Source organism: Anopheles funestus, chromosome 3RL (genome assembly GCF_943734845.2).
Source record: "Anopheles funestus chromosome 3RL, idAnoFuneDA-416_04, whole genome shotgun sequence".
In the NCBI taxonomy this organism is placed as follows: Eukaryota; Metazoa; Arthropoda; class Insecta; order Diptera; family Culicidae; genus Anopheles; species Anopheles funestus.
Genome location: NC_064599.1, coordinates 14,122,045 through 14,148,260, shown reverse-complemented (window position 1 = coordinate 14,148,260; position 26,216 = coordinate 14,122,045). Strand labels below are relative to the sequence as shown.

At 42.5% G+C, this 26,216-nt stretch overlaps 1 protein-coding gene across 5 annotated transcripts in view; it reads right to left on the bottom strand.

Moving 5' to 3' along the window:
• The window catches only part of LOC125770366 (protein bric-a-brac 1-like), a 130,460-nt gene that overhangs the window by 99,105 nt on the left and 5,139 nt on the right, over window positions 1-26,216 (bottom strand). Inside the window, exon 3 of one of the 5 annotated variants that reach the window (XM_049439859.1) lies at window positions 3,083-7,451. The exons of the other annotated variants lie outside the window; for them this stretch is intronic. Coding sequence (XP_049295816.1) covers window positions 7,401-7,451 — 51 coding nt within the window. The 3' untranslated portion in view covers window positions 3,083-7,400. Of the gene's footprint in view, window positions 1-3,082; window positions 7,452-26,216 lie in introns of those variants that run through there. 5 annotated transcript variants of the gene reach the window in all.

The following is a 26,216-nucleotide window of genomic DNA, read 5'->3' as shown; positions in this document are numbered from 1 at the left end:
TGCAGCAAATCTATCAAGTTTTTGAGTTTTTAAATAGACTTCATAGAAATCTTCGAAATCTTTCTAGAAAATTGAGTGGAAAGCGACATATTTCTTTTTTAAAACAATAAAATAACTCAAAGTTTTGTAACATAATCTCATTCGAAAGAAGATGTTTATTTTCCTTTTATTAGGATATGTGTTTTGATATTTTCACATAAATATGAATCATCGACCAGCTAGAACTCGCCTGTCGGCGTCATAGCACGATGAAATAACACCGACTCAGATGCAAAATAAGCAAACCGACAGCCATTGATCGAGTTCGGAAAACGACTCACAACAGAAACGCACCAACAGAGAAGATGCACATGTGCATCCGTGTGCAATGTGGCCGCGCAATCCAAGCGCAACGATTCCCATCACTGATGAAAGAGTTTCCAATGTTCCTGGTCGTTGGCGCCATGGAAGGTGTACCCCGGGCACGATTGATTTCCTTCGGCTTGTATATTCTCCGCCTAAGCGGAATGATGAAGTTTTTGGGGAAGGGTACAACAAGCGTCCACACTTGTCAGGGTAATTTCTCCGATACGATGGATGTAAAATTACTCCAAACGTCCCAAAAATACTTATACATCCTCACCCGACACGGTCTCTCGAGGGAAGCCGGGACGATTTTTGTGATGTGGAAAGTTATCTTGCATTTCTTGCTGCGAGTTATTTAGATATTTAATACGAAAGAGAAATAATTTTCTTGGGAATGAGAACTCTTGAGAATGAGAAACTATTAAGGAAAAATCCACCAATTTTTCGAATATTAACAATTTGTAAATCGAATACTTTGTGGAATTGATAACAAAATGCTTTTTGGATAAAAAATTAAAATAAAAGCAACAATTTAAGTTTTAAAGCGTAATCATCGTACTAACATAGCTAATTCAACAAAATCCTTAAACTTTTAATACCCCTCTTAAATGATGCATGCACGCATCTGAAAATCTATACAAGCACTAACCAAACACCACAACAACGCTGGTGCATTTTCATACAACCGTATTGTCTTTGACCGCAAATGGATACCACGTTTCACCGCCATTCATCCAATAGCGATTAGCTTCCCAAAGTTCGCCAAAATTCAAAGAACGACCAATTTTCTACATCCTGGTTACGATGAAGCTGAGAAATATTCCTCTCACGTCCAGATGCACTTCCAATGTGCGGTTGCCTTCCCACTCTCTCTTCCCTTGGGTCAACTCGCTTTCATCTTGCAACACTCGTAATCCAATCCAGTGCCATCGGCAACAATATCGAACACCGACCAGTGTCCAACATGTTCGAAGGGATGGAAAGAAAACTGCATCAGCGTGTAGCAACCCCATTTCGGTACCGGTTGATGCTCTAACATACGACGAAGCCGCGCCGAAAGATCCAACCGACGCCATGTTCCATGCCATGCACCAGTGGTACAAACGCTAGATACTGTTTAGGCGGCTTCACCATTGGCGCCACCGTTCACATCATCACAAAACATCACCGAAAACCGGCCAACAGCAGCAACAGCAGCAGCAGCAACATGACGACACCATCAAACCACCACCAGTCCAGTGAAGCAAGAATTTCGCGGTTTGTGTCCAACGATCCTTTTTCGAGTGTTCGCGATGCTTAGGAGTGGATAAACCTTGGACGAAATTAAAACACTACACCCCGCCCGTTACCCGTCGCGGTACGATACACCAACTGCAGCAGCATCTGCGACCGACGCACCATATTCTACGAAACATGCGTTTTTGTACGATGTTTAGGAGACGGTACGCGAAGAAGCATCTACAGGAACCCGTAATGAAATGTTGCTCGCTATTGTATACTGAAGGAGGAAAAACGAAAACAAAACCATTTGCACCGAAAACACTGGCAAATGGTCTGCAGTGCAACCGGGTTAACATAATTTTTCGCTTAGTTCGCCCACCCGTCGCTGATCCGAAGCTAAGGATTCATGAAGATTATTGAACGGGGTGCAAAGGTAAGGTGACTCGGCACCACCCCCGGGGTAACATTGGGTTGTATTCGGACAAAAACATCCTGCGATATTACGAATTCACAACCACTTCCACCGGGACACAAAGGTACGGGACCGGGTCGGTTTCTCGTCCGATCCGATCACCGGAAAAGAACAGGTCAATCAGAAGACCAACTCCTCAGTGACAGCGCCGGTCTTGATGGGGATCGCGGCGTTGCTGGTGCTACCGTGTCTATCCCTCTCCTCGCAAATGCCACCACCACCAGCATGTCCTGATTTTCCGGAGTTCTTTTAATTTAGACGAAGTTTCCATTTTCTCGTTCAATAGTTTGCAGGATGAAAAAGCTGGGTAGGTAGGATCCGCGTACAAAGGACCTTTTCCACCATCGCCTAGCAACGTTTGAAACGATGAAAAGGATCGATTCTTGCCGATGCGTGTGCGGTTTACCTCTTGCGTTCGTGCGTTCCCCGGGTTTTTCGGCTGCAAAGGCAACGCAGACGCGAACATTCTTCTACGTACGAGTCGTGCACGTCCTCTACACGGACGTGCAAGATGTATTGGATCGCTTCGATTCCTGGCTGTCGGAAGGGAAACGCACCAAGGTGTGGTACGCGGCACGGACGGTTGACGTGCTTCAATCGAACATTCGTCAATATCTTTTCAGAATTTTCGGACGTTCGCTACATGATGGGCTTCCACCGATTGGGACCTTTCTAGGGGGTGGGTGGGTGTGTACCTTAGAACTCCACCCGAAACCCGGTATTGAAATGCATCGATCAGATGCAAACCACACACACACACACCCTCGAAGGGGTGCACACTCGCTCGCAAGGGAAAGAAATCGGACCAAAGGATTCCAGGTAAACGGGTTCCAGCCTACAACTGCATCCCAAAATAAATATCCCCAATTCGTTTGCCGTTCGCTACTTTCCATCCAGCCGTCCATCTCTGAGCCGCATCTTGAAAAGCGGAAGGCAGAGACTATTTCGGTGAAGGATTTGTTTCGTTTCCCATTCGATTCCTTCCGAATGCCAAACAATCCGCAAAACCCCCCATCCGTGCGGGGGGGGGGGGGGGGGGGGGGGGGAGATACGTGAACCGTGCTGCAGGATGCAAACTGCACGTACCCGCCAACACGTTTGGACCTTCCAAGTACAGCTTCGTGAAGGATGCAGCAAATCAAATACGGTCCCTACGCACATCTACCCGTCGTTCGAACACGAATGAATTTTTGTGTTGCAGTGCTTTTGTTTTTAGCTTGAGACTCGATCCCGTGATTGAAATGCGGACGAATGTGTATTTGTGCGTACTGCTGCTATGACCAACGGTCTATGATAATTGCAATACTCTAGTTCTGCGTAAAAATGGTCATAGGTGACAGGGTTTTGCTTTATATGGAGCAGAGAAGCGAGACGCTGTCGATGCCTCGGCGACTCGGTACTCTGCGTAAGGCGAGGTGGGAGGGAGGAGGGGGAGGTGGATTTTTTAATTGAAAGAAAATAGAATTCTTGATTAATTTTTCAATACCCAACCCCCCACACGCACATGCTCGGAACGGAATCAATACCGTCACCAAACGTGCACACTGCCGAAGCGAAAAAGGGATTTTCGAGTGGAGTTTGATTTTAAGAGGATTTCACAGGAAGACACACCGAGCGAACGGACCGTCTAAGCTCCGGTGCTGGTGCTTGTCGCACCGGTTAAAAGAAATGTTGCTCCATCAGTTGGTATTTGCGTTTGCAAATACGGTTCTGACGGGGTTTGATACGACTGAGATGGCTTCCACGTCCAGTGGGATCAAGAATTAGTTCTTCGGTGCCCTTTTTTTTGCTTCTTCCTGCTTTACTAAGGTCCAAACTCATTGTGCATTCGTTCGTAGAGCTAGAAGAACTGCAAACCCCTGAGCTTCTTTTATTCATTTATTTATTTGTATTGCCAAGCCCCAAATACCCCTTTCGATAAGCACATACATGCAGCAACCACACACGCTGGTAGAAAATTGTATGAATAACCTATTATGAATATTTGAGAAAAACATTGTCTTTGGAACATATTGGGACGGTGTGAGTAGAGTTTTTATACCATCAGCAGTTGGGCGATTGCCTAAGCGAAAGATATGTGGCTTTCTTTGGTAATTAAATAATTCACCAGCTTCGTATTCGGACTGAAACTGAAGGAGGAGCGAGGAAGGTTGTTTTCCAATTGTTTAGAGTTTTTCTCATGGGTACAGTAGGAATGATATTTATATTTTTAATCGTAATGTTGCCATGAAAGGGCATGAGATACTGCAACGGTCGTTTCTTATGGATGAAAGAAATTGAGTTTAAAGCCGGCAAGTCTGTGGATATTGGAGCCTAATTCGATTGAGAAACAGACGAACAGTTTGAAAATTAAATTAAAGGACGCTGATGTATAAATAATACCAGTACCTTCGAGTACCGACCCCATTGGCAATTGGTGTTTAATGGGATTTTGAGTATCAGACCAAAAATAACTCAAAAAAGTAGAAACTTTGCTCATAAAAAAACTGTTTCCCGTTTACTATATTCCAAATCCATCATTTCAAGGTTTGCACATACTCAGCATAATGTTATTTTTTGTGTTGCTTCCTAATGCTCAGTGAATCCTAGAATCGATCAGTTTGATTCGCTTCTAATGTTTCAGTACGCTATTGGAGCAACAACGAAAAAAAAATCCGCCCAATTTCCAAACACCTCTTCCAAAGAAGATGATGTGGATATTCGCAAATGCGTACACACATTCTGTTGCGAATAATATCAAATCCCGAAATGAAAGCTTCTACGTTCGCGTCCAACATGCCAGTCCAACATTTCCAATACACTAACGTCTATTTGGATGGAGGATCTAGTGCAAAAGGTTCTGCTTTATTTATTTATTTATAAATGCGTACAGATGCGTTTGCCGGACCTCCGTTTTATCTAGAACCGACTAGATATGCAGCCACCCGGTGGGGTTGTATCGTGCTGGGCACCGAAAAAGGGTGCCACCGAAAGAAAGGAGAACCTTAGGTTTTTCCACACCATCCTCCAAACTCCCATCCTCCAGTCTATCCCCACAGTGATGGCTTTCCCGGACAGAAATGAAACCATTGCACCGGTGGATTTAGGTTTACTGCCCAACAGGCACCTCCAATTCCACTGTCGGTGTTGTTGCGGTTTATATCAACCGTCTTCTCGTACGCCCAAACGAGCGTTCGGGATTCGCCAGGATTTCTGGACAAACCTCCCGGTTTCCCAATTATCGGCACACACGCTGTATGACAGGATGGTCCGCGACGGAGTGAAGGCGTTGAGCGGAAGGAGAGGAAAAGTTTCGCATCTCTCACAAATCGAACCAAACCGACGACGGCGATGACGACGGGCCCGAACACAACGGCATTCGCAATAGAGATGTATTGTTTGGTTATCAAAGACAAAACAAAATAAATACCATACCCTCCATAGTTACCGTGGACCGGTTCGTCGGGTTTCTCCTCCTCAAAACCCAGATTCGAAATACACACGCCCAATCCTCGTCCGGAGCCCTCAAACTACTCGATTCCTTTAGCGCAACGAATGCAAAATCGAAATCTCGAATGATAAATTTTATATAAATTCCTGTCCTAAAACCGACCGGCACGAATGGCTGGTAGCGGGTTGCTTGCTGGACCTTCTGATCCTTCGTCTTGTTTTGCCTGCTGACTGCTGGAGAGTCACCCACATGATGCTAGCCCGGAATCACCCGGAATTGGTTGCTTCGTCGTTTGTTTCCTGAAGCATTTCTCCACCACCGTTGCCGTGGTGCGTTTCCAGCAAGCTACCTGCAAATGCTAACGCAAATGTACCAACGGTGCACGGATGCAGAGCTGTATGCGTTTTTCGGCAAACGCACACAGCATGTTCTCGTGCTCGCTCGTGCACCCACAGTCGGAGACACAGATCATTCCATCTGGATCTTTTTGGTGGGGAACCAACTGGTTTGTGTATGAGTCGGCGAATGTGCGCCCCCGTAACCGAGCCGCATGAAGATAAATTGAAAAGAGCGAACGCATCCCAGATTGGGTGGTCAGCCCAGGCCAAAAACGGGGTCCGAAAACGAGCTCAAATCACACAGCCAACGACCTATCATCGTCATCATCGTCGTCGTCGTCGCCGTCGTCGTTGTCGTTGTCGCTGTCGTTCTTTCGGTGCCGGGTGTGTTGGATGTAAAATTTCTTTTGCGGTAAACGGATGGGTACCCGGTAGTCTCGCAAAAAGCCTGCCAAAACCCCTTTCGGTACGGTTTCACCGGGAAAGGATCAACTCCCAATTCTCCTGCCCCCACATACACACACGCACACGCCAGCGACGTCTGTTTAGTGAGGGCGCGAGATGGAGTGGAAAGAAAAATGTCGGTGCAGAATCGTTCAAGTCGGCTTCGGGCAATCGGGAAAAACAAAGACACCCATTCCAGAGTGAAACCGGGCTAGTTCCTAACAAACCGGCATATATGCATTTTTGGTAAGAGATGCACGTAAAATGGGAAATCGGTACGGTGGTACACAAAACCCCGCCCTGATATCATTTCACCCCACAAAAAGCTGAGCCCATTTGCACTCAGGTTCGCTTGCTACCTAGGGTAGAGTAGCTTTCGGCTGCGATTTTCAAATCGCGATGCACCACTAACGGATGCACCGGGGTCGCGAATGCATTCACCCGATTCGGGAACTTCGTTTCGGCGGCAGGGGTTTGCTGTACGTCGAAACAGAGCCTGGAGAAAACAAATATTTTATGCCTTCGTTTGCCGGGATCGCAAATCGAAATTAAGCAGCACCCACCGGGTACCGGTGCTAAGGCACATGGGGGAATGCAAACGGCAAATGCACTCGAAATGCAAAACTGTCGGTCGGTCTGTTGCGATTCGGTGGAAAATCCAACCCAAAAATGAATCTTTCCGTTCCGTTGAAAAAAAAAAATAGTGGAAAACAACTTCGATGTGCAAATGTGGAAAATGGTTCTATGGGAAAACGGTTAACGGGGGTGTCTCGAAGGTCCGTACGGGTGGGTTTTCCGTTCGTACGATACTCGAAAGCATCGAAACTACGTTGGAGGAGGTAAAATAAGTGAGATTTAGAAGGAAAGTAACAATCGACAAATTCATCCATAAAGTACACTAATGCTGTTAAGCCAGGAGTTTGGAATGTTCGTCGAAAACCATTTCTAGACCCATTTTTCCAATAAGCATAAGTCAAATATTTAACATTCAAATTAGTGTAAATATTTCTCTTAAACTCTGACCAAAAATCAACATCAATATTATACAAATATTATTACTCTTATAAACAGAACGATAGTTGGTTCTAATTTAGTAATTTATCATACATCATATTTATCATACATGTACTCACTCGATACTGACATGAAGTTATGTGCACATAATAATGTTTAAAGTAATAAATTCTCTTCCGTTACGTACCTGAAATGAAACAAGAAAGATTGAAATGATATTATATTTTACTTATGTATGCTATTTGATTAGTATTCTGAGTGTAATTAAGCAAATTAGGCTCATAATCACTTAATATCGAACCACTCGCAATGGTGTCTGATGGTGCATTACATGTGTCACGAGACTCTGTCCCGTGATACTGCTCAGTTCATGGTCAATCTATTCCCTTCTGGTGCTTGAAGTTGTAAAATGCATCCTTATTAGATTTGTCGTGCATTATTCTAACCCCAGGCATTCACCTTAATCCACCGCCCGGAAGGTTTCTTCGATTACCCCCACGTAAGACCTTTCGCTAGAATCTCTCTGTTGTGACTTTGCTGGAAAATGGGACAACTTGCATTCAAACTGTTTGTTGTCCCCCCCGGCCTCTTTTCCCTACCATTTCCTCAAGCCCGTTTTACCGTTTAAAGTGCATTCCACTCGCATCAAATCATATCAGATCTAGGACGTAATCCTGCACGTCGCAGCACACAAATTCGCCGGAACATTTCTCATTTATTAAGATAATAGCTAAATGACAAAGTATTTCCTTTACTTATCGGTCGAGCCTAATTAAATAATGAATATACTGAATTAATTAACTTATGTGTAGGTTTGTGCCCTTTCTCTATGCACACTGTCGTACCGTATGTGTGTCCCTCTTTGACATTCTGTTTGTGTGTGTGCGTGCCATGTTTGTGCGTTTGTTGATACTTGAAGCGCACTCCAAACAGTGCTCAGCAGCAACGGCAATAACGCAAGCTCGTTCAAGCATGTCACGAAATATTATCCTTGCCAAACATAAATTCCTCATCCTGAATGCATTTCCTTTGCTTTCGATGTTCCCCGCACACAACCGCACGGACCGTAGCTTCAGCATGCCGCTATTCATCTCTATGTCCCGGGGCCATGTTAGCAGTGCGCGCCCTAGGTTTCTGTTTGATTCGTCCCACAGTTTCTTACGTTGATGAAACTTGATGGGCAAAGTGACATCAGTGCCACCGAGAAAAGATGATTTGGACGTTCATGATGATATCCGGTTCGTTTTATGCTAAAAGCACGCGAATGAAAAGGATCATCCGGTGGAATGTGGTTCACTTCGTTGTGCGCGTTGTGTGGAGTATTTCTGTTGGTACACATTCTTTCACCCGGGAATCAGTAAGTTGGAACGCATGCGGTGATTTTGATTTTCAGAATGCAGTAGATCAAACTTTGGTTTGTTGCATATGATCATCCGGGTTTGTAGAATGAAGATTCCCACAAAAGGCAATTGAGCAGCATGCGACAGTATGAATTATGTTTACATCTATTTTCATCACCCCGGAGTATGGTTGCAGGCGTCGTTTCCTGCTGATATCATTTCCATACGGCTTAGCTTTAAGTAATGTAACCAATTAGAGGTTTGGCACGAGGACGCAGAAACCAGGCTAAAAAGGTTGCTAATAATGTAATATCCGTCTGCTTTTAAATACATCAACCTACGAGCAGTGTTACTTGCCCGGTCAATGTTGCAAAGGGAAAAATCCCTTAGTATAATCTATCGTTTGCATTTGATGCTTTTCTCTGTCGCTTTTGAGGAAGCAGATCTTTACGGTAGCACCTGTAGAATTATTAAAATTTATATTTAATAAGATATATTGATAGGCGAATAGATAAATTCCAATTGAAGAAAATCTGTTAGCTACAATAAACCGTTTGGATTCTTTTTATAGAATTAAAACAAAAATCAAATATTTACTCAATCAAGTGATACGCCCGTCTTATTAACAAGCTTGCAAATAAAAAAAAGGCAAAGCGATTAAATACATTGTAGATTACACTGTCTTCATTGGGCAAGATTCATCACATCAAAACTAATAAAGCAATCAGTAACAATATTAAAACAATTATAAACATGCCATCAACGATGTTCAGCGTACATCTTCCAGAACACGCGAAACATCAATTACACACTGCCGGTGCCGTTGAGAGTTTTCCACTTCAAAACTAACTCATTCGTCACTAACCAGCCCATGTTTCACGCATAACACGCAATAAAAGTCAACCCAGGGAGGGAATACAACGTGGTATGAACGGTTAAAAAAAATGAAACAACAAAAAACAGGAAAACAAACGCAATTGAAGAGTTCTCACACAATCTCTTTTTTTTTGTTGCTTTCCTATCCTCCCGCACGCATTTAACCTTCATTGACATGGAAAATGGCACGATTTGCAGTCGATGCCTAACCGTTTACCTCACCCATCGCCAGCGACAATCCGGCCGTGGTAGCTTATTTGTGGTGAACCATACACTCACCTCTCACCACAGCTGGCAGCTGACGAGGGAAGCGTGCGAGAAGTCGATGATTATGTGCAGTATGCACTTTCGCTCCCCCCCCCCCCCCCCCCACGTTTCCTTGTTGTATGTTCGTATGCATGTCACACCATTGATCACGGTGGTGTTTGTGGCGGTGTGTCGCAGCATCCCACGAGTCTACCAGTGGCACCGTGTTTTGCACCACTTCAGTGCACATATTTACGCGCGAATGATGTTTTCATTCGCGTCCTGACTGACCGCACCGACTGTCGATGGACAGCACAATCAACAAGTGTGTGTCCCATTACTATAGTTCCCCACAGCGAAAAATACATGCACCCGAACGCACATGCAGGTTTGGCGCGTGTCTGCTCTTACCCTCGGACAAACACACACACACACATGATGTCATTCCTGGTTGCAGTTTTCCACCTGATTCGAACCGACCCAATAAAGCGGTACATACTGCATGCATCCGGTCGGGATGTGGCTCCAGATGGAATGATGATGATGATGATGATGATGAAGGATACTGGTGTGGTTGGGATTTTTTTTACCCTCCACTTATGTATCGTTTTTCCGGGTGTCTGTGTAGTTGTACGCTTTTATCGCCCACTGTTAGTGGGGTAATATTGACAAAACAGCTCACTGTCTGGTCAGGTAAAAGTTGGGAAGCTAGATTTTAATGCTTAATTTATCTGAACCTACAACATAGGTAATAAATAAAAATAAAAAATAAATACACGACTTTGTTTATACTACGGAAATTTTGGTTCTCTTCAATCAACATAATGAAAAGCGCAAGGTTCACAAAATATGTTTTTTTAAAATATTTTATCTGCAAATTTTTCAACTCCAGTCATTTAGTAATCCTATGAACGATTTAATCGCGAATTTCCAATCAGACATTGTTTAAAACTGATATAGTTCAAGTACCCATATATGCGAGTTAGCCAAGAACTTTATCCAAAACTGAATAAATCATCATAATCGCATTTAAAAGAAGAAATCTATAAATAAGTTTGAGCTCTGAAAGTGTAGAACTATAATAGAGAAGCCTCTGCAATGAAGGACACAAATCCGTAAAATCTGCGTATGATATATACATAGACATGGACGAAGGCTTAACAATTCCAGATTGCTTTAGAATGATGGCGTTGATGCGTTCAGCAGAAAACCAAGGTAAATGTAGTGATAGACGACGGCAAGTCTAAGGATCTTGATGCTGCTAGACTAGAAGAGGCTGAAGTGCCTGAACCATTAAGGATTTCAAGAATTAAAAATAATTCTTCAGTACAATGTCAAATCTCAAGATAATATATTATATTTTTTTTTCCTATTACTGAATCTCATAGAATTTAAATTTAGTTTCCAACAGATAAAGCATATTTTACTTTCATTTTCATAATATTTTCTTAATTGTACCATAATCAACACTGAATATATTTATTTTAATAAAATATAAAACTTCATCTACCAGGAAACATTATTCAAGACATTGCCGAATATTTTTTCTTCAACTAACTGCTTGAATCGTGCAGACAACCGTGTAAATGCAAAACGAAGAAGCGTGAACAAAAGTGCAAGAAAATCGGAAACCAGCGGCTTTATCCCGATGGCTGGCGGCCTCGGCAAAATCAGACCAAGGACTCACAGCAAACATGAAGGCTTTTCTTGGTTGGCATTTTTTTTTGTTGGTGCGAAACAAAAAATGCAAACCCACCCACATACATACAGACACACTGTATACTTACAAAGTAGCAAAAGGCAGCCTCTCGCTTCTCCACAGCTTCTACCACACCGAGCGCCATCCAGCCGTAACGAGGCCTGGCATGGTATGCACATATAATTTTAGCAAGAGCAACATTTTCATTTAATATTTATACTGCTCTAAATATTAAATATTATTTTAGAAACGAGTGCTCGTTCCACACAGCGGCTGGTGCACACGTACACGCGCACACACTTCCCAGTGTGTGTTCACACCACACCGAATGGAGGCGCGAACACGTTTATGGTGGCAGCGCGAAAGTCCTTTCCACCAAATGGAGAGGAAGAAAAAAAAGGAAGATACCATACCGAGTGGAGTTTACGGGTTTTGTTCGTCTCGCCTTTTTACAGGTTTTCTTTTTTCTGCCTGTGATGTCGCCCGATGTCGCTCCTCCGTTCGCCTAAAGATCGCCACTTGCGGTAGAAGTAGGAGGTTCAGCTGCGCCCATCTCTATATGTATGCATGAAAAGGAGTTTTTTTTCGTAATGTCAATTCACCACCTTCTACAGTGGTGGATGCGAGCCGCGGAAAGCAGAAAGTTTTGCAGGAAACACTTGAAGTTGCTTAGATTTTCCCTGTGTCCCTGTGTTCGCTTGCACGCCCCGAATGATGGTGACTTTGGTCGCATTGAAACGACCAGCTTGAAATGAAGCTTATATTCAGCGAAGGGCATCCTGTCGCTCTCGTCTCTCGTGGTAGAAGAATGCAAGAGCAACATAAATATTACACCACCATCAATGTTTAACGAATCTCACCAGCGCATACTGTCAGTGAAGATGTATTTTCTGGTTGCGAATAAAGGCTAGCAAGGAAGGCACGGGATGAAGAACGATGCCTTTTTTTACACTTCCTGCTTCCCTTGTTCTTCCCTTGAACTCACAGGACCTTCAACCCGATGGATGGAGGCGGATATAGCGAAAAAGGAGGTCAAATTTTATAAAGTAACGCTCAAGGAAGAATACCAAACACACACACACCAAAGAAGAAAAAAAAATACATTGAATCGATTCCACACGGCACGGTTAGAATTAGGTCTGCTCCAAAGGCGCACACTTCCAACGTCCAACACCGGGAGCAAAAGTCTTGCAAATTATTCATTCTCAATGTATGAATTATTTAAAATGGCAAAAGCGACTGAAGGATGAAGTGATGAATTATTGGTTAATTTAACGTCAATCATTTTGCTTCTACAACGCACCAGATCCGTTCGCGTACTGCTGAAACGTGTGCATCGTTGGTTGTGTACCCCAAAATATCCACCAAAATGCACCTATAATAGGTCACGCAAAACGTTATTGGCAATCCGTCCGTACTGGATTAGGCGATCGTTTAGCAGTCAATATTCAAAATGAAACACAAAACTGCAACCACCACCCTGAGCGGAGAAGGGGCCATGGTGCAAACTGCAACTTTTTGCACTTACTACCCTTAACATCCGGACAGCTTACCCTGATTTCGCAGGGTATCTTCCCACCTCCCGCCCGGAGAAAGGCGTAAATAGCTCCGAAACGCTGAAGCTTACATCCGGAGCTTTCTCTATTTCACGCACTCGGTACTCGAGAAATGGTATCAAGAAAGGATAGCCGTTTGGAATGGTTCCAACCACTACCATCAAATCCAACAGCGACCGTACGATACGGTAACGATACCGAAAAGTGAACCCCTCGTCGGGTTTGGGGGCCGGGAGCAAATAGTATGAATATTTTATAGCTCGAACTCTGCCACGACGTGCCGGTTCCGTGTGCCTGGTTACGAACGTGGGCAGATGGGTTTGCCGGGTGCAAAGGCGGGTGCATGCGATTGGTGGTAAAGGATAATATTTTATACATTATGCACAGTATCCAAATAGTAATTTCAATCTAACCTTCTCGCTTCGCATTTTTGCGGTACCCCGGCTTCAGTGCTCGATGAACTCCGGTTTTTGATTTCGATTCGGATACGGATCGCAGGCGGATGGGGAATGTTTTTTTTTTTTTTATTTTGAAACCGTTCTCTTGATGTCTTTTTGACTTCTGTGGTACTATTCAAATTAGATGATTTGAGCGTATCGTTACCACATTTTTATCGACGTTATTGATACATTGCAATGCTCTACCAATGTGTATAAGCTGAATTAGACATTAAAAGATGCTCTCGTTTAAGATATATGTGATGTGTGTAAATTGCAATACATAAAGATGAAATTGCAATGAAATTTACTTCAACTTTGTAAAGGTAAATCCGCAGTATTTCTTCCAACAAGTCAATGTTTTACATTTTTTACACCGCAGCAAACAAACATTTCCTATGTAACGCATCCGTTGCTGCATGTAGGAAAGCCATTGCCTTCATAAACATTTCAGCATGCCTCGTCGAGTGAGTTCTCCCTGTAAAATAGAACCCGCGAATAGTGGACGCAAGGATCTCCGCACACAACCACGTGGTGCTTTCACAACACGGCAGAGCACCCGTACGGAGAAACGCACACCAGGCCACCGCTTCAGGCGCACCGTGTGAATCTTTTATGTACTAATCCTGCACAATTTATGTCGGCCAATGTTGTTCTCACTCAACCATCCACCCATCTACCACCCTCCGGTACGCAAAATCGATGACGGGGCGGGTGATGCAGAAACGGGTCCGTTGTATGGTACCGAATGAGTGAATGAGCCGGTTAGTTTTGGATGGTAAAAGTGGCGGGAAAATTCCAACCCGACCAATCTTTATTATGGTCAGCGTGGGGTGTCCGAAGTCATCGTCATCATCATCGTGTATCGTGTACAGTCGGAAAAGCTCTCACAAACACACACACAGACAAGCGGAAAGTAGCGTTGCTGCTGTGAGGATACCGGTCTCCATCGGTGTTCCAAGAATGGCGGTAAAGAGTTTTCCCGCCAAACCAAAAAAAATACAGACACACATCCCACACAACGTGAGATTTTATAAACGCGAGAGAACAGCGGCAATCGAACGAGAAAACGCTGACGGTACTTATTTAGACATCGTCGATCGGGATGCATCCCCTTTTGCAGTGGATGCTGCATGTGCATCGCTTGAATGTAAAAGGCTGCATGTAAGCTCTGTAACTTTCTCGTCCCAGAAAAAAAACCAAAGGTCTGGACTGGTGGACGGTTCGGTACGGTCTAGTTCCAGGGAAAATCCTTCCTGAATTCTGAAACAAATCTCTACCCGTAACGTCCCATTGAGAAACGTTGTTACGAAAAATGTACAACATTTGCATAATTATTTACCGCTCACTTTAGCACACCGGCTTGCGCCTGGCTGCAGCTTGCACCAGGCACACAGCAACGAAGCCGCTTAACACGGTCGCTGGACGATCGCTGCGTTCCGGGCCGATATTTCTCCTCATTAATTTGTTAGATAAAATTCAATACAAATAAATACTATCGAACAAGCGGATTGTGTAGCGGGTCCGCTACGTCGTCGGCACAGAACGTACCGAAAACTCCCGGCATTTGGTGGTTTGCAAATTGCAGCCCGTGAATGAAAATTCACGACCATCGAACGGACGGTCTGGCATTTCCTACATTCCAGCGACACCTTACCGCGGTAAGCGAGATGGTTGTTCAGTTAATTTTCTCTTCCCTTTTTGGGCTGGGGCCGAGCAGCCCGGCAAGGGTGAAGCGGGGGCATTGTATATAAAGTCAAAGGATTATGAGCAAGATTGGGCACTGAGTTGGTGTGTTGCCGTCTGCACCCTGGAAGAGCGAGTAACACTGAAACACATTGGCGGTTGGAAATATCTCACCCCAGCAGAAAGTAGCATGTTCATGGCTCATTAAAAATCGATTTTCTCCCCATCGGCTTCTCGGTACGTTTGTGGATACAAAAATGGTCTCGTGAATCGTCACGAGCGGCCAGACCTTATGGAAAGCCCAATTTCCCAGCGTTCCATTGACGGAAAAGGTAAACATTATGCGACGGGGCGAATGCATGTTAGGTATGGATTTTAATAAATAAAGCTTATGAAATATTTAGAATTTAAGATAACTATTTTTAGGTATAAATTACTATTTAAAACGATACATTATTTCAAATGCAAAAGAAAGAATTGTGCCTGAAATATTGAATGCAATTGCCATACGAAACTAACTCACCGTGGTACAATATGTACGGACGTGTTTTTTGTTTAAATAATGAAATATTAAACGACCGTATGAAATATAAATCATCTAATTTGATTTGCAAAACAGCCGAGTGTCTCCAAAACCGACCCCTAACCTTTTCTAACCTTCGCTCCACATTAAACCAAACCACGGCCACACATAGCCATGCCTACAATGCCACTGATGCACCGCTGCACCGCACGGTGCAGCAAATGAAAATGAAAATAAAGTTAAAAAAAAAGAAAGAGAGTAAAATACTTGCCTTTGGCACTGGTCATATAATCAGCGTTACGTTACGTAAATGCATTACATTGCTACACAGGCAAATCAATGTCAAGACCGGGCGACGATTTAACGTGACTAAAACGTTCCGAGAAGTGTTTGTCTGCACACCGATGAAAAAGGGAAAAGTACTTTGTACCTGTGGCTAGAAGTTTTGAAAGAAAACTTTCCACATGATACATTTTATTTACTAGAGGCAATGTGTTTCTTTATGCGTGATTACAGCCGCTACTGTAATCGAGAAGCGCACGAGAAGTATGCCACGAGAAATTCGTGACATCGTTCCAATAAGAAGCTGTCGTCTAATGATGACAGTAATGGGACGTGCCATTTTGAAGGTTTCAGCCAGAAGTTGCTGATCGTTGGTCACAAACATGTTAAAACACAATGCATTTCTTTTTTGGGGAAGTTTTCCATCGCATTGCCGGCATGCCCGGTATAGACGGGTTGGAAAAATAGGTTCTTTCTTCCAAGAATTGCTTTGAACAAGCACCACGTGACGACACGTGCTGTATAGTAGAAAATAGTAGGCTTTATTATAATGAATCAAAGCTGGCAAAGCTTGGCTGGCCTCGTGTGTCCCGTGTGTTTGGTCTATGCACGTCCCGGTGGAGTGGTGCCTAGGGGTGGTGCAGATAAACACACACAAATGCAACCAAATGATTGTGCCAACAGCACAACAGTACAAAATACAGAAGAAGGAAAAAAAAGGTAATAAATGAACATTCGATTGCATCTCGGGGGCTGCACAATGCAATTGCACATACACAATGTGTGCAAAGTGCACCCGAACACCCCACCATCCCTTCCTCTTCTATCTCTCTTTCTCTTTTCTTTCTTTTTATCTCTCTCTCTTTCATTCGTTCATTTCCATCACCGTCGCGACGTAATCACCATCGCTCGATCGTATTTATTATTGCGCGATCTGGTTTGCTCACGTAGTCACATACCGCGAGAAGCATGTGTTATTATTAATAATAAAGTATTAATTTTGTTTACAACTAAGCGCTTTATTACGTACACTGGACAGAAATCGCGCGTGCACACAAACGTACCGAGTACCGAGTGGCTCCACCGAGGTTGATGGGGGGGTTGGGGGCACGGGTATTTAGGGGTTGATGCGGTAATTGCAAAAGAACGAACCCCTTGGTTTGGGTGAAGGGAGAAGGTTGAGGGGGAGGCATTAGAAACAAGGAAAGGTACAACGGTGCACAACAATACAAAACGAGCGTACATAAAACATACGTACACACACACGTAAAAAGGAGAGCGAGAAATAGTTAGGAGAAAACTTATCCACCACCGGGCGATGTTGGTCGGTATTTGAATAATGCAGTTATTGTTCTTCTTGCTGCCTTGCACCCAGATTGCACTCGCTCGGTGCAGGTGCATGTGGCTTCGGGCATTCTATTCACAAGCGAGTGTGTGTCTCGATTCCCCCCCAAAAATCTCCATCTCGCTCTGCCACCTTACAACGATTGATTACTGTGGCGAAGTTTGTTACTATCGCCGACCCGTTTGCCGTCGTTTCGCGCGAATTGACTTTGCACCGGCAGCGTGATTATCACTTTTTATTGTACACATTGATGGTTAGCCAATCGATGCGAATGGGTCGGTTTTATTCTTACACTGATAGCGCCTTCCCATGATCTGCCCATCTTCGCAAACACTCTCACCCACGTCGCACTGTGGGCAGCTAGATGCACCTTCTTGCTAGATGCACTCTGTTCCTCTCCCCCCCCAAAAAACGTTGCACCCCGGCGGGAGTGATGTACAATTATTATTTTTCATTTTATTTATGTTGTTTTCTGTTTGCATTGTGAATGTCTGCCCTTTTGTTGATATGAGTTTTGCAGTTAGTGAGTTTTTGTTTTCGCTTTTCAGGCCTTTTCTTTTTTACTAACAACGTCGTAATGTGGCTTGCGCCAATTTGCACGACGACGGAGTATACACTCAAATTGTATATGTATAAAACTAATTATTTTACCACCGCATCTTTACCGCACCGTCACCACGCGTCGCGGGTATAATCATTACGTGCGGTGCAAGTGAACGATTGCAACTGCTCCATGAAACATTTGCCGTAAGTTGCAGTCCCATTCGAAACGATCTTTAAACATGTTTTTTTATTCAAATGTGAGAAAGCCTGCAGTTTCATTGTAAAACGAAAGCATAAAAATGTAGAATATCGAGCAGAACGTTCACAACATTGGGTTTACAAATAAATTTGTAGTGATCTCATAATCGTAGATCTGTTATGCTCTATTTATTGGGAATAACATTTCGTACTAAAAAATACTAATGAAGTCTGTAAAGGAAAGACTTTTTAGACACCTAAGCTAAAAATTCTCTCGCATCAAGTCACGCTCTACATGCGGTGGGATCTGAACGGTGTCGTATATTATGAGCTGCAAAAAATGAGTTTAGACACGAGACAATAGTTTTCCGATCTCATCCGTTTGATAACCCGAATTAGTCGTTGAAAAACACTTTTAAATCGAGAGCCCGATTCCTTCTTGAGCGCTAAAAACAAGAATTTATTTTGGTCCTGAATACGTAATATGCAGGACAGTTGAGATCTTGAAGAAATCTATTGTTTCTGATCACCCAATATTATAAACTTAAACTCATTTTCTGTCAAACTTTCTCAATCCACATTCCTAATAAAAGAGGGAAAAATGCACCACACCATTCGAATGGTGCAAGTAATGCAACGTTTGCAGTGCAACACAAATACAACGAAAGCGCAACAACCGGCCTGTAGTCGTGCGGTAATAATCGTAAGCCTCCAAAACCCATCATTCGCCAAGCAATATCGCCATTGCTCCTTGACCGGGAGCGAACCATGGAGACGGGTCGGAAAAAAAGGTTAGGAAAAAATTAATACAAATGATCATTTTAGTACGCCAATCCGTTTCGCCATTAATGTAAGCAAGGGTTGAACGTGGGGAAAGGGAGTGATCAGTGTAGGGAACTAATTTTGCAACGAGTTTCCTTCAGGTTGTTTAGTTTATTCAGAAATTAATGCTTAGAATGCACCCGAACCCGTGGACGATATTAATGATTCATACAAAACCATTAGTACAAAACCTTCATCGAATCGAACTCACTGGCCCTCATTGGACGGACGCGTTTCCAAATATAGACAATGCGGTCTTGCGGTAATCCATTACACTTCATTCACCGTACGTTTGGTTGGTCAGTAATTACACCGTAACGATTAAGTAAACCCTTAGCTATGGTTTGACGCTTAGTTTGTAGAAAGACAAAAATTAAATCAACTATTCGTACACAGTGTAAGGTTGATTGAAGTGCAACACGCATTCAAACTCCTCCTACGTGTAAAGGTTTATTTAAGTAAAGTTCTACGATTCAAAGTGGCTTTAATCCAGGTTTTCTGAGTTTGTTCACATTCAATTGAAATCAAAGTTGTTGACTAAAGTTTTACTTAGTTTTTACTTATCTGCTCGTCACCCTCTGCTGACTATCAGCATAACTGACCTCTCACAGAACTGACCTCTCTCTTTCACAAAAGTTAATCTACGAGTTTTGGGAGCCGTTTTGATTTTTTTATTATTATTAAAATGAATTAAGCATTGAATAAAAAAGAATGAAGTGAGCGTTGTAAACGAAATTAATTTCGCAATTCACAATCGTCAATGTTTTACTATCGGCCGTCCAAGAGCACTAATTGAACCAAATCGAACGTTTTGTTTGAGTGTGGTACAAAGAAGGTGATAGAACTCCCTGATAGAGAAATAACTCATAACTGATAACATAACATACCACTTATCGTGGTTTTTATACACGAGTACGAATAGCTATTTTTATAGAGCAAGGAAAAAAATCATTTAAATTAACAATGTCATTACACAGCGTTACTGATTTACACGCGTTGAGATAAGAATCACTGGGTAAAGGCAGAGAGACGAGATTATTTAATATGGTAACAGTGACAAAGCAAAATTTCATCAAAGGGTCCAAAAATACATTTTATTCACAAAACGTGTCATCTGAAAAATATTTTTATTTGTAAAAAAAATGCCGTCGGCATATAAGTTTCTGATTAAAAATATTTGATTGCTATGGTATTGACAACAAGGAATGTTCGTTACTATGTTGTAAAAAAAATCTTTAATAGTTATTTTCATTGCAATATGCGTCATTGTAAAGGCAATATGAAATATGCAAATTATTTCATATTTCTATATTTCTTTTACAAGCTTGCATAACATTAAGATAAGTTATACAATTTTATAAAAATAAAACAAAAACCAAAAGAAACAATAACAACTAAATGGTGGTGTTGGCTAAATCTGATTCAGATTCATGAATTTCAATGAATCTTTTGTCTGAATGAATGACTCTGAATCTCTATTCTGAAGATTCATGAATCCTCATTGAATTATGAATGATGGGTCATGAGGGTTGCCCCTACACCCCCGGTCAACACTTTTGAAATAAGTCCACCCCTCTCCCGCTCACCCTACGGACGACCCTTTTTATTTAAGTTTTTTTAAGCAGCGAATATTTAATGGTCAATTAATATTCATTTGAATTTATAACAATTTATTAGTATTTTGTATGTCGGTTCATGATTTGAATGGCTCTACACTGAAAATTCCTATAAATGACTCTTTACAAAAGATTCAATAAGCACAACAAAATACGAATAATTAAAAGAAAAAAAACATAATAAGAATAATTAAAACAATAAAATTAAATATGACAAACATTATCGATTATCAAACAGCAATGCTTATCGTTGCCTTACCAAACAAAAGTGTTCCATGATTTCCCTATCGCTCTTAGGCGAATGATCGATAATTTACCATCTATTGAAACACATTTTACAACCCATTCAATCGATCCTATCATGCGTTCGCCATCATTCACCATCTTAGCCTAAACAAGCGCACTTGCGTAACGCAAAGAAACCTTGCGCACCATCTTCCATGGTAAGTAACGAGAGAGAGAAGAAAAAAAACGTTACTGATTAAAAAGACGTCATTCATTCGGTGCTGGAATCAATTGTAGCTGAAGGTTTGCCGGAAAGTGTACATTTCTACCACCAACTCATCTCGTCCAGAGCCCTGCTCATCTTGTGACAGCGACAAAGCGAGCATACAACAAAATGGATCATAAAAAATAAATTGATTAAAGAATGGAATTTAATTGTCGCTTATCAAATTGTTATACACTTCTACACCGCCAACGAAACTGTACACACGTATACAGCAAACATACGCGACACAGCTGTCTTTGGCAGGGGATGTCGATGATGATATTTTATTTTAGGGGGTCCATTTTTTTCTTTTTTTTTTTCTTTTGATGGTCCACGCTTATTCGCGCATTGGGCGGCCGGTTTGGTTTTGAGAATTGATATAATATATTTATTTCCATTTTAGCATTACAATGTCACCCCACCCAATTGTACCGGGGCAATTATTTTACAACATTTGATAAGGGACTTGGTGGAGTCCAATATTACACCACCAGTACCGCCACGGTATATTCAGCCGTTCTGGACGGTTCTGGCACACTAATAAACCTGTTGCTTGCGACATAAACAACACAAAGCGCGAAACGAAGGCAAACGAGAGAGAAAAAAATAATAATAAAACTTCCCCAAATGGTGTACTCCAAAATTTATTATATACATCGCGGTTAATAAAAATTGAAACCACTTCACAGTGTCTTCGGGGTTTTGGGTTCGGTGCGAATTGGACTGGCGAGTGCGTGTGAGAACCGGTCATCGTCAAAAAGTAAAGTTGTTCAATTATTTTATCTTATCTACGAATTATGTTCAATTACATCGCGCAACCATTCCCACCGGTGAACGCATTGATAAATGCGATGTGTATTTCATTGACCTTCGCCGGTGTTTTTTTTTGTTGTTGAGTGTTTCGGTTGTGTTTCACCATTGCTTGTCATAGCTGTATTGCCGTTTCACCTGTTGCATGCTTCCAAAAGATGTTGAACAAAATAAATGAAGTAAAAAAAAACACACTCAGACGCGCGGAATAAAATATGTTTCGTCTCCCGCCCGATAACATGAAGGTTTTGAATTCTTCAAATCTGAACAAACAATAGCACTCCGTGTGCGTCAATATTTAGGCAGACAGAGAGTACATTTTCATTGGGACACATTTTTTTTGGGTTTTGTTTTAGCGTTGTTTTTCTACGAAAAGCAAATGGGGTTCTAGACGTAAAACCAATACCGCAATATTGTTATTGTAATGTTGGTTGGAATATTTTATTTTTTCGTCTGTTTCACTGTACGGCAGCTGAGCAAACGGAGACTGTCTGGAAAGAAGCCGCTTTACAAGATCGCTATGGAAAGACACATTTTACATCACACGTTTCAAATGATATTTAACACTAGTAAATCTAAAAATTACAATGTTTTAGAAATGCATTTCAAACAAAGCATTTAAAACCAATGATGCATATTTTTTTTCTGCTCCCCAATTGCCACAGTTCGGCACATTAGCGTTAAACGGGGGATGCACAACGTTTTGCGCCTTGTGCTACAAACACACAATGAAGAGACAAATTAAATACTTGCAGCACATCATTCCGCCCGCCCGCAACCCTCCCGGTAGGGGGCGAGCTTTTATATGACTCACTTTTTCTCGCCATCGCGCGCCCTATCGCCTAATGACATCTTGGAAGAGGACATCAAAAAACAAAAAAAAAGGTCACAAAAACAAAGCACATCAAAAAACAAACACGAAACTTAAACAGCGTAAAGTGCTTAAATCGTGAGATACAATTTATATAAAATATAAAATACGATCGTCACGGCGTGCGAACGAAACGATGCGTGCTAATGCTGTTATTTCTGTACCACCCCGCTTCCGCAACATACGTCCCTCCTCCTCCTCCCACACACGGCGGGGGCCACATCCGAAACAGTTGTCGTGGTACTTATGTATGTTGTCATCGTGTGCCGGTATGGTAAAAATTTTTCCTTCCACCCCTAAATGTGTGTGTTTTTTTTTCTACTCCACAATAATTTTCACTTGTCGCATGCCTTCCAGTTTCCCGCAACACCGAGACGACCACCGAGGGAAGAATGTTGACTTGTCGGCATGCGGGGGTGGGTTATGGTGCGAAGGGTGGGCAAATAAAAATAAAGGAAAAACGGTCGCCCCCGTTATGGGTTCGTTTTTCTTTTTGTACACCGTTTCTTTTCAGTTTCGGTTCCGATGGCCCATCGCACTGTGGTGCGTTTTGCCCGCGTTGCGCGCCGTTGCGCTGCTCGGTGCGCGCGGAGGCTCGATACTCATCAGCAGATCTAGATCTTGACACAGAAAGTATGTTACGAAGCATACTTATATATATATGCATATAAATATATACATATATATATACATATTGACAGTCGACTAGCCGGCTGGTGGCAGCGAATGCATTACACGGAGGAGACGGTATAAGCAAAAGGGGTAAACGCAAGAAACGACTTTGTGTGTACTTAACTGTGCGAAGATGACGGTGGCAGCATGTTGGGAAACGGGCAGAGAATCATATAAGTGTAATAAATGAAGTCGAAAAGAAAGGCAAAAGCCTGGAGTGGCAGAAGCTAAACGTGAGGAAAACCCGAAAGAGATAGAGCTGTTGCTATCGAGCGATAGAAATATAAATATATCCCGTGGAAGAACAGTGAAACAGGAAACAAGAAAACAGCATAAGAGCACTTACTTTCGTAGGCATTTTCATTAATAACATCATACATTTTATTACACCCCATCGAACCTACCGTCTTCTCTCCCTCTTTCTCTCTTTCTCTTTCTTTCTCTCTCTCTCTTCTTCGTTCTTTTTCTGGTTTCTTCGCCACAAACTTCCACCCATTACCCACTGTAAGGTTCTGGAGCGCGCCCGATTCCGCGTTTGCCGTGCGCCGCCGCTGCAGAAAAACGGAACGAGCGCCGTTTTTTCTTATTAATAAATTATAATTTATATATTTTTATCGTCGCGCAGCGTAGAACGAGCTCGCTCTCCTTCCCAGGCCCTGCCAGCTGAAAGTTTTGACTCCATTCTCTCCGCCGCCTCCCCGCCACATCGATAGCTACACCATTCTCACCCGCACCCTGCTTTAACGAGCTGCTTCCATCGGTACTCCAGCATCGACCGACCGATCGTTTGCATCTTTTTGGTTTTATGGTTTTTTTTTTGTTTTTTCAAGAGCGACGCGCAAACAAAACCCCAACAACTTCCCGTCCGGATTGCCGCCGCGTTGCCTTCAGCGGGCCCCTTCGACGCACATTCGGCTACGAACGTATTCGAAGGAATTGGGTTCTATTTGGTGGGTTCTTCCCTTGGAGCCCACCGGATACAGGGTGTATCGAAGGGAAAAAATAGTTCATCTTTTTACTTTTAGTAATTCAAGTAGAAATTCATTCAATAGTGGTGCTATAATTTTTGCTATAAGAATATTTTTTCATCCCAAACAATCATAAAAAGCATAAAATAGTTCCATAAATTGCGTAACGTAAATTACGAAGGTCTGCCATAGTTGTTTGAATGGCACCGCTATTATATTATTATTTACTTTTTCAATTCTGATGGCTTTTCGTCGTATTTTAATCCCCATTTCTGACGATGTACGATCAATATTTACAAGGTACTACTTGCGCTATAATAGGTATAGATAAACTTTATCTGTTCGTCTAGTTGCGATAAGAAAACTTTTTTTTCCTCCCGATTTGATCACTTTTGATCATAAATTTACTACTTTGCTGCTGCTGCACCTATTCGCTCCCCGTCGTAGTATTAGTGTTTTAAAAAGTAAACATGTCGACCGACAAAAAAATCCCTAGAAAACAATCCACATCACCCTGTGGCGTGTTGTATTCATTTCGATTGCCAAAGTGTCTCTTGCCATCCGGCGGGCAATCATCTCCCGGGTTCCAATCCGCTGCTTCTCCAGCACGGGCGTGCGACTCGCCCCCGGATCGCGAGCCGTATTTATATTAGTGTTATTATTTTTATGATTTTTTACGAGAACGGAGACCGGCGACGGGGCAAGCATAAAGTAAAAATGTACACATTTTATTTATTTTAATGTGCGTGCGGCACTCCACTCCACAAAACTCGATCGCGCGCCGTTCCGTTTGCTGTGACGCTTCATTTGATGCTTCGGGGTTTTGCGTGAAATGCGGTGGCGGTGACATGATACCGGCGTTGGGCAGAGTGTAAAGGCATGCATAAGACGTTATTGATATTGGTCCACCGAGAGTCATTGTATGTCGTGGGTGTTGCTGTTGTTCGCTTGCCAGTAAGTTCCACTCGAATGCTCTTTGCCGTTGTGCGGGAGTGTTTTTTTTTTTGTTTGGCTTCTTTTCACTTTCACGATTGCTACCGGCGATGGTTAAAGGGGTAAGCAGTTTGAAAGGGTGTGTAGAAAGAAGAAAAAACACACAAACGGAACTAATATAATATATATTTAATTTCCTTCCCCTTTACTGGGAAACATTGCCCAACTGCTCTGCTTTTAACTCCGAACAGAGCGAAAAACCACTTTGCTTTTAGTTTCCCATGTCTTCTTTCAACCCCTTTTTTTTGGAAGAACCCTAATCCCTTTTGAAGAAGGCAACAACAGAACATATGTTTTGGGATGGATAGACGCTCGGTTATGGAAATTTGAAAAATTCCAATTATAAACTATTTTAAACAGCAAGAACCCGTTAAAATTGAAATTGGCGTAATTCTTTGTAAAATCTTTAAACTAACTCAACTTCAATAGTGACATAATCTGGAACCGACTCATCACTCCAGGCAAGCATTAAAGCGATGCACATTTAAACAGCACATTAGGAATTAATCAAATCAATGTCGGTCCATGCAAAACGCATCGATCGGTACTCACTCCACAAACGGTCTTCATTTAACCACGCGTGTATGTGCAGTGTACACAACCCATTCCCAAGTGCATGCGGCCAACTGAACATACCTTCCAGCGCAGAAAGGGAGAAAGACACTTAGCACAGTGGCTGCTATTTTTAAATGAAATATAGCTTCAAGAATAAAGCCAGAAATAGGACCGGATGGTGTAAAAAAGGGGAACCTCCTCACAACATTCTGCACGTGGGAAGGAACGGACCGAAGGTAGTTCTAATGGTAGTTTTCATCGCGGCCACATATTGGCTCGGCGACTATCATAAGTTAAATGTCGGGACAAGGAATGCTTGAGCTAGTTTCCATCCACTCTAAGTGCTTGGTGGAATTTAGTTTTGCGCTCTCTATTGTGGGTAACGGCGAATAAATTCTACTTCACTGGGGCAATATTCGCAAAT